Raw genomic sequence first — 16,447 nt, 5'->3', positions numbered from 1 at the left:
CCCTAAGCAGGGTGTGCTATCACCAAGGTCGTCTTCAGTTAGGCATTTTCTTGAAAGACATTTGCTTCATAACATAGTCCTCTAGTCACAAAAGAAGTATAGTAAGGGCAAATGCACTGTAAGCTTCCCTGCAACAGAATACCCAATGTAGCATGTGTATGTTCAGCCATGGCAAATTTTAGAAAGTGAAAAGAGCTTCCCGTTCTATGTCAACACACTCATTCACTTGCTGAAACTGCCATTCTGTCATTCCAGGGTGGCACTGTTACTGGCACAGGACTAAGTCCAGTGCATTTGATGTACACCCACAGTGATCTGCCATCCACCTACTTCTGTGTGCAAAAGATGGAAGAGAGGATGAAAAAAAAAAAAAATTATTTTTCCCCACAGTTGCAGAAAAGTGCAGTTTAATTCATGTTGTTGTTTTAAAATTCTGATCCCACCTTACACAGTAAAACAATACGTGAAAAATGTGAAGTTACACTTTGCCTCTCAGACAAAAAAATACATAAAGGTCAACTAGTTTGCCACTATGAAGAAACAGGCAAAAAATGACCAACTGCAACTGAATACTGAAATGGTTCTGATGGAATTGTAATGAATAGATGCTAGCTTTCAAAACTGATTATTTGTTCTCTTATGGAAAAAATTAACTTTTTGTACTGTTGGGCCTCATATTTTTTGGAAGAAATGATCTTGGAGTCATGACAGCTTTTAATGCATATGTTGGTGAAAACCACCACTATTAGACTGTTCTAATGTAATTCCTACCTGAAGATGGGATTTGATTTATGACCTGGCAGGGGGAAAACGTAAAATCAGTTTGATAATTCTTGGAAAGAAAAGATTTGTTTTCAACTGATTGGAAAATACCAACTTTGGGAGGGGGGAAGAAAAGCAGGGAAAGGGAGAAAAATCCTAGAATGATTTGATCATTCAGCTGTGAAGAATTTCCCACAGCCTTTGATCAATGCACTGTTTGGCTTCTAAATCTTGTTACACATGGTTATTACATAAACATTGAAAACTAAGACTAATATCAACATCTGTTTTCAATTTAAAGATGGGCATAGCTGCCCAAGCCTTATTGTGAGAGCCTAGCCATTAAATTAAAACTGGTATTGGAATACTGCAACAATTTTATCACTGAAAAGACTACAATTAATTTTAAGTGAAAATTTTACATAAAGCAAATACCGAGGGGAAAAAAAATCTTTCTCTTGTGGTCAGTATTTAGTGACCAGAAAAAAAAAACACAAGCTAAAAAAATGCATTGTTTACGTATTTACATGATGTACAGTCTGCAGCAAGTCCTCGCTTCGTGAAGCTCTGCATTGAGAGACTTCTTTTCCTTTAGAAGAGATGCTTGTCTTCCTTCTCAGCCTTTTCTCTCCTCCTATGACTACTTCTAGTTCAGCACAAAACAAATCTGTTATCCCTTTCTTTTATCATAGTCTCCCGAACCTGCTGTTCTTGTGAACCACTAAAACCGAACAAGATTTTCAAGTTTAGATGTTAAAGTTGGCACTTTCAGAAGTGATGCAAGGTGTAATTAGGAAGCCAACCTGAGATGCTTTGAGGTACAGTTTTTTAAAAGGTGGCCCTCATCACTTCTGAAAACCAGGTCTTTCTAAAATATTTCATGTCACATTCCCAGGACTATTGATCACTTTTGAAAACCGTGGTAGTTTCCTGGGAATAATTCTTAGTTCCTTAATCTACATCCAGTCTGCTGAGTCTGCCATTACCTGAACTGGGCAGGTGTCTGCAGATATGTAATGCAAATATACAAACAAAAAGACATGTAAGCACCCTAAAAAATTAATTAGAGCAGGATGTATCAGCCAGGCTGAGAGAGGTCATGAAGGAGAGGTAGATTCTATCACACAAATCACTGCCAAATACAGTTGTTTCTATGTCTACTGTCTTGCAAGTGCTTCTTCACCATCAGTTTCATCAGATATCAAACAATCTCAAGTAGCTTCTTTCTGTGGAGTGCTGGCATTATAGTGTTTTGAAAGCTGGGAAGCTAAACCAGTTTCAGTAAGTATTTAAATGACTAACACTTACCTCTTTTTTTTCTCCTGTTCTGTCTTTGCTTGTGTCACACGATTGCATTAATTTTCCAAGTTTACATCGTGTTTTTCAAACCCCAAAATGCATTTTAAAAAGGTTCTGTAGTAGTGTAGAAACCGGAGGTTTTTTGACACGTCTTTATCTGTCTTTAAAAACAATATAATAAACGTGGAGTTGTGGATCATGAAGTTCCAGGAGACCCTCAGCAAACTCAACAGTTTATTTTATGTCCTGAAAATATTTGGTGCCTTTTCATGTGTCTTCACTGTATACATCACAGTTTTCCAAAACTTTTAAGATATATCCTCACCAACTTTCCTGCAACTGTCTAATTCTGTTTCCATCGTTCACACAGCTGGGCTTCAGAGATGTGACTGCTCACCGCTGAAACACAGGCAAACAAAAAAAGAAAGTTGCAGCACTTTTTTGCTAAATGGGTCTAATAGTTAACTTTGTAGCAGATGTTCTTTTTTTAAAGCATTTAATATATTCCAGGTAATGTCTTGTTTAAATAGCCATCTGTTCATACTTTTATTCAAGCTGACAAAAGAAATCCGAACAAAGAGAAAATGATTGCCCAAGAGGGTAACACTTAAATGTATTTAAAAATCATTGTGTTATAACATTGCCTAACTACAGTAGTTGCAAATTTTTATGATTTTTAGCCATCTCCTGTATCAGTTACTTCCAAGGACAACTTTGGTGGACAAACAGAATAAGAAGAGGGGCTGAGTTAATCAGGATTTATTAGTAAATAAGGACACAGAGTAAGAGATAGCCCTGTAAGAAGTCCAAGAGGGAGACAGTCAAACTTGCACCTTTCAGAAACCTCTTTTTTATAAATGCTGAGAAACAAGTATTTCAACTAGCTGAAACAAAGGGAAGCTGAATACATGAATCAATGTAGTGTGAGAAGATTTGTAAGCATGAGATGCAACTAATTTAATATTTTTATTATTTATTTTTATCAGCAATTAGAAATATGCAAACTCTAATTGCAGAAGTATCAATGTTACTAAGTTTTCTTGAAATAATTACATTCAAATGCTTACCTCCTCTTTTAGTTTTTTTGGAGAAAGTACAACATTTTTTCTTGCTTTTCAAGCATTTAAACTTGCTCCATAGCTGTGTATTGCCAATGTAGTTTAACGATGCAAGTAATGCTGATTGTTTACACAGTAAACTAAGTATTTTTGGACTAAAATGGAGTTGTATAAATATAAAGTAATACGAGGAATATGCTTATCTTAGTTTTCCTGAAAGATTGTAGACCTCATTAGAGTATCAGTGTTCTTTTGTAATTAGCAGATTCAATACTATTGTTATTGAACGAGGCTTATGTTTTCAGTACTTTTTTATAATTTTAGGTCATTGCAACCATCCCAACAAGTAGGCTAAAATTTTTAAAGGAGGCAGGGAGGCTCACTGAGAAGGAGGAGGTCCCTGAAGAAGAACTCAATGAAGATGTTGAAGAAATTGATCATGCAGAGAGAGAACTTCGACGTGGACAAATTCTCTGGTTCAGAGGGCTCAACAGAATCCAAACCCAGGTATGCTAAAAGTAAACGCCTGCATGGTCTACAAAAAAAATGCTTAATCTTTGATCGAGGCAATATAATGTTATAAGGAAGGCCACATGTGTGTGAATGATGGTACTTGTTAATTGCTTTACTGTTTTCAAAGGAAGAACACATGAAAAAGTAAAATAGGTGAACTGAACACAGGTGTGTATAGCAGAAGACAGAAAGTGAAAAGATTATAAAATGATAACATGCAAAATTAGGAATACTTGTTCTGAGACTACTGTGAATGGACTTTTTTCTGCTTCAGTGATGACAGCTCATAAAATACTGCTACTTGAAAAATGCTAGCTGTGACAATGGCTAGCAAAATGTTATGAAGACTTTCTAAAACATACTGTTTTATTTTGTCAAAAATATATTGTTGCTGCCATTTCTATAATAGCAGAATAATTTCAGTTGTTGAGTCTAAAGTATAAAGTACCATTTGATTTAAAAAAAAATTCTGTTCTGGGACTACAATATATATCTCTATCTATGTCACGATTAAAAGGAATTTATTTTCTTTCCTATTAGGTAGTGAAAAATGTGGTTCTGGATTTATTTTTAGTAGGGCCTAAGCATCCATTAAATACTGAATGTGAATATTGTATGTGTTGGCTACTGTGGATGATCTCTTAGAAATATCTTTTGCTAAATGCAAAAATCCATGGCATTTTTTAATATACTAAATATTTGCATTGAATCATGGTGCTAAATGTAGTACAGATTATGATATCTAGTAAAATTTGTCCTGTAGTGCTAAAAAAAATTTGAATTATTTTACCTTTTTCATTGCAGTGAAGTAGCATGTTTTATAGCTCTCTAGTGCTCTCTACTTGATCTGAGATCAAGTGTTTATGCCAGCTTGCAGAAGAGAGCAGTTCTGAAAGACAGATACGTACTCGCCATATCAGATGTTAATGTTTTACATGATGCTTCCAAGAAAAATATGTGAATAAGAATTTTTTTTTTCTTTAAATAATCTTTTAAGGAACATTTTTATCTCAGATTTTGATTTTTGTCTCCATTCAAGATAAACAGCACTTGATCCCCTTTCCCGTCTACAAATTGATACCTTTTTTTTTCTGGAGAAAGAGATGCAGCCCTGCATTTTAGAAAAAATGGGGGAAAGCAGTTAACTGAAACTAGGACAGTTAGGTCTCTTTAGTGCATCCACAGAGCAGAAAAGAAAGAGGATGGAAACTGCTGTTAGAGAGATTAAGGGTTTGAGTAAATTCCCAAGGTTCTGTGGTAAGTAATTAAATATGGATCATCAGCTTTGGGGTTGTGTGTCTTGACTCTATTGAGTCAGGAGCACTCATCATTAGAGAAAATTCAAATTGTCACCATATAAAGGTGACAAGCAGATGCCCAGATAATAGTGATCTTTATGAAAAGATGACCTCTAAATGTGCATTCTTTTCTTCCTGATGGCTATAGGAGGAGTGTTGCCTGTTGGCATTTCTGTCAGGATGTCTTTCTGGTTGTGGTGAGTGTAAACAACAACAAGCACAAAAAAGCAAATTACATCCTTTCAGTTCTTTTTCTAGTCTGAGAGGTAGCTTTTAGTTCTTCTGCATATCTTTGTCCACTTAATTCACAGATAAATTATTATTCTTTTATACTATTTAAAACAGAATGAACATTAATTATATTTCTTTGCTAACATCCATCTTCTTAGTTTCCTTTCTGCTCTTAGTTGTAGAAATATGCTCGGTAGGATGCATTGTTTCTCTCCTGCCAAGAGGCCTCTGTGATTTTTTTCACATTTTGTTTATTCAGTGACTTTGATTTTTACATCCATTTCACATCTGTGGAATGATAATGAAAAAAGGAAATGGGCCAACAGATTCAAAAAGAGTTCCAAGGTGTCCACTGGAGAGTGATGAACTTACATGCAGGTCAAATTAGATCCATTGTTGGATGGACCTTGAGTTGAGTGCATTTTGATGCGCTATGTGTTGTGGCCCATCCAAATGAATTCATACACTTGTACTACATTTCTCAGGAAGCCAGCTAAAGAAGAGTTGATGGAAGAAGATGAGGATGTCTGTAGCATCCTTGGGGAGCTGGAGGATTTGCATGAATCCTCTGATGTCTAATGCACTTCTGGAGATGCGGAAGAAGAAGGTAGAGCATCCCCTCACTTTATATATATAAGATGATGACAGTAAGATTAGGAATAAACTCTAGACCCTCTCAAGACTAGATTGATCATTCAAATCCTAACAAGACCGGTTTCCACCATCATACTCTTGTGCTGTATATTAGATTATCTTTATTTTTGCTTATTTTCTACTCATTCATTATTAAGCAGATAGCCGCAGCACTCAACAAAAGCCTTCACTCCTAAAACTGTTACAAAGGATCTACGACAGTTTGGGTTTTTTTCCCAGATAACTGACAGATCTACCTTGTAATGCTCCAATAAAAACTCATCCAAACTCACAAAAACTTTGCAGTACTAGAGTCATTTTTTTCTTTTTCGCACCCTCTCTAAGAACAGAGGGCTCAAGCCTACACACCAGAGAAAGGATTTCCACTGTTGATTCTTCCTACTGAAATGTCAGACATAGTTCTATGAAGACATGCATGAATTTACTTTAAAGAAAGGGGTATAAAAAATGCATATAACTTAGTCAAAGAGACTGCCTCCATACTTCTGATTTTCTTATCTACTTTTGTTCATTTAGATATTTTTTTGTCTTATAAATGTATTGTAGGGCTTCTGTGGATGGATGCATGTTCTCCTCTGAATGGATGTGTCTCCTTACTGGATAGTGCTCTCAGAAGACCACTGACATATGAGCTTTCAGAAATGACTCATCCTAGTTAGGCAAGTTTCAGAAAGATATAAAGGTGGTCTCAAATTGCATAAAAGACAGGACTTTTCAACCTCTGCTAGTTTTCAGCATTTTTTTCCAAGTCTTTGTTGCAGTTCTCACAAATTCTTCATTCTGAAGGAATAAAAGAGATGAGACAAGACTGATCACACCATCTTGGCAGATCTAATAGCCTTTGAACAGTTCAGCAAGTTCATCTTCAGGAAAAACTGCATAATCTGAGTAACAAACAAAAATCTTTGCATCTTTTTTAACTGGATAATGAAAAGTTTCTGTAGCTACCTCACATTTAAGTACGGAAAAATGGTGAAGTGTGGAGGACTGAAAACTTTTCAAGCTACATGTCAGATTTTTACAACCCCAGGCCTGATTCCTTCCTCCTCTGCTTCATTCATCCCGTAATTCAGTTTTCCCACCTTAAGCAGATGAAGGAATAACTGTCCAGAAATGCTCTGAAAATAAAAGTATAAACTGAGAAGTGTACGGGTGCCATGTTAACTGCTACTGAAAAATTATTTCTCCTTAGATACTAAAACAATACATAGAGGTGCTATACTGCATTTTCTCTCCCTTCCTTTCTGCATTAAAACTCTTATCTTGAACGACTGCAAACCCTATAGCAATGAAAATCACTCCTGGCATGTAGTTTTGAAGTTAGATAAAAGGCTAGCACCTCGGTTTATGGCTTCCCATATAGCTTTTAATATAGAAAACATTGCAGTAGCCCACTGTGAATGGAATGCAAACTGTTTTATTTCATGCAGAAAAGTTATTTAAAAGAATATATATATATATATATCTCCCCTGGTTGGAGATTAGGTGATACCTGGGTGCTGTTAACATTAGTAACAATAGAAATGCTTGCTGAAAATCTAATCAGTGTTAAACATCAGAAATATGTTTGTTCTGCCAGGACTATTCTGCTAGTATATGATCCTTTTTTAACTGCTAATCACTGATATTTTTATTAGCTGTGCGTACCTTAAAAATATGAACCATCTAGAGTATAGAACATACAGAAGAATGAGAGAGGGGTGAAAAATTCCAACCTTACAAATAAAATTCAAATGTAGGACAGTATTTTTTTTTTCCCCTAGATGAAGGCCTATAATCCGAACATGATGGCATCCTATAATTTGTTGGAAAATCTTCAAACTATTCATGATGCATGACTTGTCATTTACTTTCTCCTTTTTAGCAACTAGAACTGTTCTAAATAAATGCATTCTTTTGTAATTAAAAAACTTACATCTTAATTTAAATTTATTTATTTATTTATTTATTTATTCATATTAACTCTTTCTTCATTGTTGTTTTCTATTTTTGAAAGATAAAACTTTTGAGCCAAGTTCTTCTCCTCTTCTTTCTTGGCTTCAGGCAGAGCAGAACCCTATATGTTCAGTTTTTAAGATTCTGAAAAGGTTGCCATCCTCCCCCTATGAATTATATCCATGAAGATCTGTAGTTACTTTCTTCAGGAGAACAAGTAAATTACATGCCTGTAATTCTTGTTCTCTGGAGAAACTATTAAATACAGATCTTCCCTTACCTTTTCGCTCTTATACTAAGGTCTTTCCATTCAGTTTATTGGGAAGACATTTGTACATCTAGAAATGCCCTTTGGCTTAGGATTTATCATCTGTGTCTTCCACAGCGATATGCTCTTCATGCTCTCAGTAAGAGTCTTTAAAATCTTTTTTGAATGGTCTCTTTTGAGGAGTGCTCTGTCACCTGTGTTAGATCATGAAAACCCAAGATCTGTATTTAATTCCACTTTTGTACAGTGAATATTTCAGGTGAGTATTTAATATGCCTTTATATAAAACCAATGGTTTGAGCCGTATGTGTTTTCTAGATGCCGATGTGAACCCTTGCTAATGATTCACATGTACACCCCTATTCCATATGCTAAGTCACCTCATATTGAATTTTTTTACTGTGATAGTTGTATTGGACATGTAATTCAAAATAAGTCTGCTGCAGAAAACATTGTGAGCAAAGCTATAAAATGTTGTGATAACTGCTTAATGCTGTACATCTATTAGTGTACACATTTAAATGGACGTTGTAAACGGGACTCTCACTGGCAAACAGTGGGTCTGAACAAATCAGCTGTTTCATGTTTGTATAGTAAAAGTTTAGTGTGACAATTTTACAGCAGTAACCTGTAATCCCTTTTACAGCTGGCTGTCATAAAATTAACCCCATAAAAACATGCCGGAAAATAGACAATGATGTCCAAAGATAAGATTATGGGAGGGGATACATCCATACTATTAAAGATTAAGACATATGAATTTGTTTATTCCTAAGACTCACTACAGCAGAAAATGCTACCCAACTTATTATAATGCTTTCAACTTGGAAAATTTAGGAGGGCTTGCACCAAGATTTGTGCTGTTTTAATTGATAAATATACCACTTCACCTTCTCCCAACTACTTTCTAGGCTGTGTATCTTCAGAAATCTGGGTTGCAAGATAAAAATCCGGTAACAGTGGTTTACTTCAAATAAGTAGTTGGTTGAATACTTCTATTGATACTACTAGTGCTGCTTTGTCATGTTGTGATGGTACTAATGTAACAAAGAGGACATTTTGGTCTATAGGGATTTGTAGCATATATTTACTCTTTGGTATTATCTACTGCCAATCCCTGGCTTTACATTCGTACATAGAGCCTGTTTTTTATTAGGTTATGTTGGTGACAGAGAGTGCCTTGAAATACTCAGCTCTTTTTCTAACTCACCTTCTATGGTGATGAATAAAGTACTTAGAAAGGTATTTCAGGATGCATATATCAAACAGGGCATAAAATAGACTTAAGATAATAACACATAGAAAATTGTTTTTTGCTGCAATAGTCAGTCCAGTTCCACATAATTTTCTGTGTGATTTTAAGTGCTCTGTATAAAGATAAAATATTAATCTTCTTAAACTGTAGTTATAAAAGATCAATATTAGTTATCACTATGCTTAACTTATAAAAACTTTCATTATAGAAAATGTCAGATAGAATAGTGGAACACTTTCTATTTTATTAAGCTAGTATACTGACAACCCAGTTTTTGTAGACAAAATGGAGTTGTATTCTGAATATTTTAAAGATGGGGTTTTTGGGGTTTTTTGGGGTTTTTTTTGTTTGTTTTGGTGTCGTCCCTGTCTGCCCCTAGATTCCAATTAAGTGACCGAATTTTCCTCCCTCTGGAAGAACACCTAGAGAGCAATAACAAACTGACTTTATTCTCAGTAGGAAAAAAGTGGAGATTAGCTATATTAAGTATTCCAGGTTTATTTCCTTTATTTACGTATAAATAAAATGGATAAAATATTAAAGATTGTTATCTCAAATATTCTAGTTGTTTAAACTGATGCAGCTCCACTGCCTCCTACGGAGCTGCTTCATTTTATCCAGGCAGCAGATGTGCATAATTTCACACCTAACGACATTAAAAGAAAGAGTTATAAGTATTTATTTCAATTGAAGTAAAACTGTGTGCACGGTTGATTTATTGTTTTTCATTATTATTCCTGTCAGTTATGCAACTGTATCCATACTTTAAGCAACTTGTCTCATTCTTTCCTCCATTACAGATCGAAGTAGTCAATACTTTCAAGAGTGGCACTTCCTTTCAGGGGGCTCTAAGGAGACAGTCCTCCGTCACAAGCCAGACCCAGGATGTAACCAATATTTCTAGCCCTAGTCACGTATCGTTATCCAATGCTCTTTCCTCTCCTACCAGCACATCTGCTGCTGCGGCTGGGCGTGAGTGTGTATTCTTAATGCATCAGACCTACAGAGATGCCAACTTACGTAGCAGTCATTTGAGACTAAGCTACTTTGCCCTTTTCCATTTTACCCTGTTATTAGTTTACACATACCCAGAAACACATAACATGATTACTTTGTGTACAGTAGATGCTCTCCATGATTCACGGCAAGTTTTGTTAACTTACTGTTAGGGCAGGAGTTTCTAGTAATTCTTTTATCCAGTGCATGGAGATTCTGATTTTATTGGAGGCTTCTGCATCACGTTTTCTCAATCTTATTGGATATATTTTCTACTGCTTAAAAAATATGTACTTTCAATGATTCTACAAATATATTAAGCAATACAGCTTGTCAGATAAAAAGATCATTCTATCTGGAAGACTGTGTGTAATATAGGTCACTGATGTCCAAGAAAGATGTACTCTAATTAGTACAGGAAGGAACATGGAAATAGAGAATCTATTTCATGATGCAAGGCCAAGGGATTAAGGTTGACGTGAATGGAGCAAGAATAGACTTGTTATCTCTAAATTCACTGGGACGTAAGCATTAAGGAAGGAGGGAGCTAGACAAGTTAAAGGACAGTGTTGAAACAATAAAATAAATGTGGTAACAAATTTCTTTGTTAGAAGCAGCAGCTTTCTAAACCCTGAAATCCTGACACAGCTTTCTTGTAGACGCAACAAAGCATCTAGTGAAGAGGTAGTGAAGTGAATAAAAACTTTGAAGCAGCTAATAAGAAAGGCCTGCTTCACTAACAGTAAAATTCCAGTTTCTCAGGAAGACTCTTACAGATTTAACTTTGGTTTTATATTTTTATTTATTCAAGACTGTAAGTAGCTATTTTGTTTTACAGCATAGCCAGCATTAAAAAAAACTTAAATTTTTAGAACTCAGTTTACAAGCTTGTCACTTACTTTACAAAATAATGCAGTATATTCCTTATGCAAGTTTTAGTGAAAAGCTGGCCAAAAAGACAAGAAGCCAGTCTTGTCTGTCTGGCCAACAGAGAGAGGGAAGGCAGACAGAGACAAGGGAGACAAGAGAAGGAAATAAAATTCCAGAACTCCTGGAAGGAAAAAGGAAGCTTGACTTTTCCATTGAGTACAGCCCCCCTCAGTATTTGAACATGAGGCATGAAGAAGTTTTAGACATGCATTAGAAGTTTTGTTGGGATTACAAGTCAAAGGAGAAACTTTGCTTTTGCTAAGAACCCAAAGAGCCATTAAGGTTCCAACTTTGGCAGTTGCTCCCTGGAGGAAATTGGTATCTTTTCCTGTCTTTTCTTGGTGGAAGTTTGACCTGCTCACTTTTACCCCAACAGCACCAACCATTTCAGGGCAGAAACACAGTCAGGAGAAGCAAAGACACTGAGCTGTGTGCTGCTGCTGTGCCACAGACACTGTAACCGGCTTTGGAGAATTCAGAGCCCAAATTCCCTCATTTCCACACCAAGCAGAACACAAAACACCACACACAAACTAGACTTTCATCCAGGGAATGATTTCCCATAATAACTTTTCTACATTTGAGCAGAAAACAGAGCGCAACTCATTCTGCTGTAGTAAATGTTTAAATAATATCCTGTAGCCAGCAGTCTGAAAGGACAGATCTAATAAAATTAAAATAGACAATTTATCTTCCCTCTCTTCTCTCCATTGCAGCAAAGCAACTAAGAATTGAATAGTCTTGTCTTGACAAAGGCCTTACTAGGTTATGGGCTGAAGTTAATTAATAGGAGGAAGCATAATCTGCTAGACTTTTGTGTCTCTATTTGGAAAAATAAAACAGGTTTATGAAGCTCATCAGTTATAACCGTATTTATTCAGTAAAATAAAAAAGTATGATTGCTTTGTTAAGCTACCCAGAGATACATTATCTCTGTTGCAGAGGACAATTAGAGTTTGGGCCTTTTATAAAGTGGTTATTCTGGACTGTTAGTATTTTATTACTGCAATATAATGTCTGTTCAGTATCAAACTACTATGCGCTTCAAATGATAACCCTTAGGGAATATTTTGATTTATTCATACAATGGCACAAACCTAATGAATGACAGTGAAAGAGCAAAGGGAAAAAAAAAAGGGTTTTATTTTTAAATTGAGTATGGTACAGTTGGTTGTTCATCTTCCAGAACCTGGAAAACCTTTCCTAATCCAAATTTCATAGAAATGGGGTATGTGTTTGTAAGTTGGCATTTCCTGAGAAAATTTCAGTTGCAAAATGCACGCCTAGGTCTACTTTTCAGGTCCTTGCTTAAAATGGATGTAGTGGGACAGGACTGAGTTCTTTCCTCTTAGCTGCTCAGAATGAATCAAACCCTAAATTTCTACCTTCTTCCTATGGGGTGGGAGGGAATAATGGGATAATTATACCTCTCATTTTGAAGCCTTTCCCTCTCTTCAGGAATCTTAAAAAAAATTGCATATGTAGATATATTATGGGGAGTGTCAAGGGAAAACCTTAAGGGTATAGCAAAGACAAAGGGGTCTAATACTTGAAAGGGCCCAATATGAGATACTGTTAGGAAGGTTCACTGTCAGAGAAAGGGTGCTCAGCATGTTGCAACAATTGGGATATTTCAGGTGTCATTTTGGGTGCCCAAAATGCAGAGCGTCTGATATCAGTATGTAATAAAAAAATATAAGCATGCTCTATCAATAAGAATATGTTAATCTAATTTAACAGAGCATTTATGCGGTTCTTTACTAATTGTATAGCTTTTTAATGTATAGTTCATTGTGATACCTCACCAATCTGTGTGAGATCTTCTGCAGATTCATAATAGCATTTTAGAATTCTTTAAAAATGTACTTTTTCTAGTATTTTTGGGCAGATTAATGTTTGATTCAAAGGTTAGTGCATGCTTAAAAAGAAATCTGCCTGTCAAATGCAACCACGCCTACAGTAGTTTGTGAAACAGATTAGCAAGTTATTACCTAAAATTTTCAACTATTCATAAATATGGCAGAGTCAAATCTTTCATAGGGTTGTGGGATAACTTAATTAAAAACAATTTCTGCAAGGGAATATTTACTACAGTACTCCAGTTTCCCTAGTTATGCTGATACTTTTTAGCTGTCATGTTGGTTTTACCAATAACAGATTACAAATTTTTGGATGTCAGCACAATGATGATAACAATGAGGTCCATATTACGAGTCTCTTCTCTCTTTTGAAAAATGTTGCAGCTTTAAATAAACATAGTGAACATTTCTGCAAATTGAAACCTGGCTTTTTACACATTCTGATAAAAGTAGAAAATTTATTTAAATGCGAACTAACTATGCACACTTTTTTAATATGCACACATTTAAGCTACAGAAAATGAAAACATGGGAAAAACAAGGTTCTGTGTGCAATATGGTCTTGGCCAAATTCTCAGGTTTTGCAGTATCATGTGCATGACACATATATACACACAACCTTGTATCATCGGAAAGCTGTTACAGTACAGAGTTAAAAGTGGTTTTAGATACCTGGTTATCCGGGCTTTGGTGGATATTGGTATTTAATATGCATTTCTTTCTACAATTTATTTTGGGAAAACAGAATCAGATCCAGTGGGGCAATGGAGCATCTTTTTTACTTTTGAAGCTCAGAATTAGTAATGTAAAATGTTAGCCTGTGCTTGAAATTAAGTATATGCTTAAAGCCTTTGCTACTACATTGGTTAATTAGGTAGAGGATGAGTAGATCTAACTGTACACAAAGTAAACAAGTTACTCTTTATCCTAATCTGGTTCTCAGATGTTGTTTATATTATCAGTAGGTAGCCCCTTCAAAAGAATATGGTTTCAAATTTTCCAAGAAAGATGCACATTTAATATTCCTTTGTACTTGCTCTTCCTCGTTCCTCCCATTCTCATATACAGTTAATACTGTTCCTAAGTGAAAGCAGCCAGAAACTGCAGGTCCCTTGCCAAAAAAAAAAAAAAAAAAATTCTTTCATAGAAGGTTATAATTAAAAAATATTGTTAAGTGTAGGAAACATTGGGGGGACAACAAACAAACAAAAACGAACCCCACCAAAAGGCAACCTCCTAGATCACAAATCTGATGTAGTTTCTGTATTTGCAAGTTCCTTTTTCTTTGTTCTGTTGAGGTCTGTCATTTTTGTCGGAGATTTTTAGAAGGGAGTACTTCATGGAATCATTTACAACTTTTTATTATATTAACTCTAGCAACCGTGGCCTCTAACAAGCCCCTTGTAAGGGTGACACAGGAAAAAATACACAGTGATGACTCCAAATTTAAAAGCAGCCAATTTAAATCTTACCAAACAATCACAAAATATTGTCAGAAGTATTTTTCCATCATACAGATCTCTGAAGGCTTTTTGGTTTTTTGTTTGTTTTGTTGTTTGGTTTTGAAAAAGTGTTTTCAAGCAAAAGAAGGGCATAGCACCCTTAAGGCTGTATTATTGCTCTGGTTCACTTTTTGAGGGGGCTACAATCTTCAAAAGTGGGGCTAATTTGCATGGAAAGATAAATTTTTTCATTCTCCGTTTAATTAAAAAATAGTTGAAATTTATCATACTTGTCAAGAAACTGTCATTTATAGGTAGAAGCTTTACAAATGCGACATTTGCCTGCGAGTGGCACAAGGGCATAAGCATCTGCACATTGTGTCAAACTAACGCAAGGCATTCAGCAAGCTTCATTCTAGTGCGTATTACAGTCCATTTAACTAATAGGTAATTTTAAAGAGAGAGCTTAGTTTAGCTGTTTGTAATCTATTGTATATGAAAATCAGATTCTTTTGTATCAAGAAAAAGTATTTACTGTTCCTGCAGCTTTTGCTTTCCTCTATTTCTTACATATTTGGTTTCCTATAAATGTAATAATCATTCAGCTGGACAGACTTTACAATTAAAACTTAAGATAAAAATCTTAAGTTTGGATCAAATTTTCTCATGAAGAAAAGTGGGAACAAATTCTTAAAAAAAAAAATCTTCTATTTTAATAAATGTTAAGGCAGATTACTGTCCACTATTGTTTTATATATCATAGACCAAGTCAAGTGGGCACACCAGCCTTACTGAAAATGTCAATTGCTTTCTGTGGCAACGTGGTATAACCATCACATGAGGAAATGGAACAAGCAGAATGTGACTTTAAACCAAGTCCACATCTAAAATCATGTTTAGAAGAGTTGCACCATTTGGGAACATCATTAAACTATCAGCTGATAGAGACAGAGATACCATACTAAAGCCTCGAAGTTCCCACTGGTTATAACCAAGATTTCACAATCCTGCTGGGAGATGCAAGATCAAAACTGTTAGGGAAACTAACTAGGTTTAAAGTCTAAATATAAAACCATGTCCTCAACTGGAGATACGGCATGTCAAGAAGATTTAGACTCCTAGCGCAGAAATATGTTCTTTAAAACAGTTGTATAATACATTTAAACTTTGCCAAATCTGATACAAAAATGTCAGACTCCATAATTTTGCAGCAATCCTATAATAAAGGAGATATGCTATGGAAAGTGGAAGCCCTGCATATAGTTCTGATCTCATACGCTAAAATTCAGTGGAGTAAGAGCCATGTGAACCTTTTGTGAAATGAGAATCAGGCCTGAGGATTTCACAGAATATGCAGGTATCCTGTTTTCTTCTTGCTACATGTGGTTTGACTTTTCAGCAGCACTTAATGGATTTACTGCATATTTATGTAGAAACGCAGTAGCAGACATAATGTTATGCATCTGTTTCACTCATTAAAGGAGAAACCTAGAAATTATAATTATTGGGGTTTTTTTTATTTTATCTTTTGCCTTTTGCATCATTACAATCCAGAACATACTAGCCACAACATTTACAGGTGACTCCAATACATGCAATATCTCCTCCTGAGGATACCTAATCTGATTTTACTCACCTAAAACTGAGAGGATTCAAAAATAAATGAAAACAAATATACTGAAGATATGCCTTCTATTTCAAAGCTTTACACATGCAATAGTACTTGACTAAACTCACTTACCTTTGTATAGCTATAATCCTGATATGGAATAGCATCAGTTACACATAAGAGTTGGCATCTCTTTGCAAAATTGACCTCTTGTTTACAATTTCATACTAATCACCTTACTGATCTTTCAGTATTGAATTTATTTGCTTTTGCAGTGCCCTACTCTCTACTGTCTGAATATTAAATGTGTTTGTTTTCCCAGAGGGCTAGAGAACATT

At 35.3% G+C, this 16,447-nt stretch overlaps 1 protein-coding gene across 1 annotated transcript in view; it reads left to right on the top strand.

Moving 5' to 3' along the window:
* Positions 1–16,447, top strand: part of LOC104617759 (plasma membrane calcium-transporting ATPase 2) — a 77,093-nt gene that overhangs the window by 55,884 nt on the left and 4,762 nt on the right. The window contains exons 12-13 of the mRNA XM_010283168.1: positions 3,444–3,626; positions 10,074–10,187. Of these exons, the coding sequence (XP_010281470.1) occupies positions 3,444–3,626; positions 10,074–10,187 (297 nt within the window). The remainder of the gene's footprint in view (positions 1–3,443; positions 3,627–10,073; positions 10,188–16,447) is intronic.

The sequence above is a fragment of the Phaethon lepturus genome, unplaced genomic scaffold (genome assembly GCF_000687285.1).
Source record: "Phaethon lepturus isolate BGI_N335 unplaced genomic scaffold, ASM68728v1 scaffold1063, whole genome shotgun sequence".
Taxonomy (NCBI): Eukaryota; Metazoa; Chordata; class Aves; order Phaethontiformes; family Phaethontidae; genus Phaethon; species Phaethon lepturus.
This window is presented reverse-complemented; position numbering and strand designations above follow the sequence as displayed.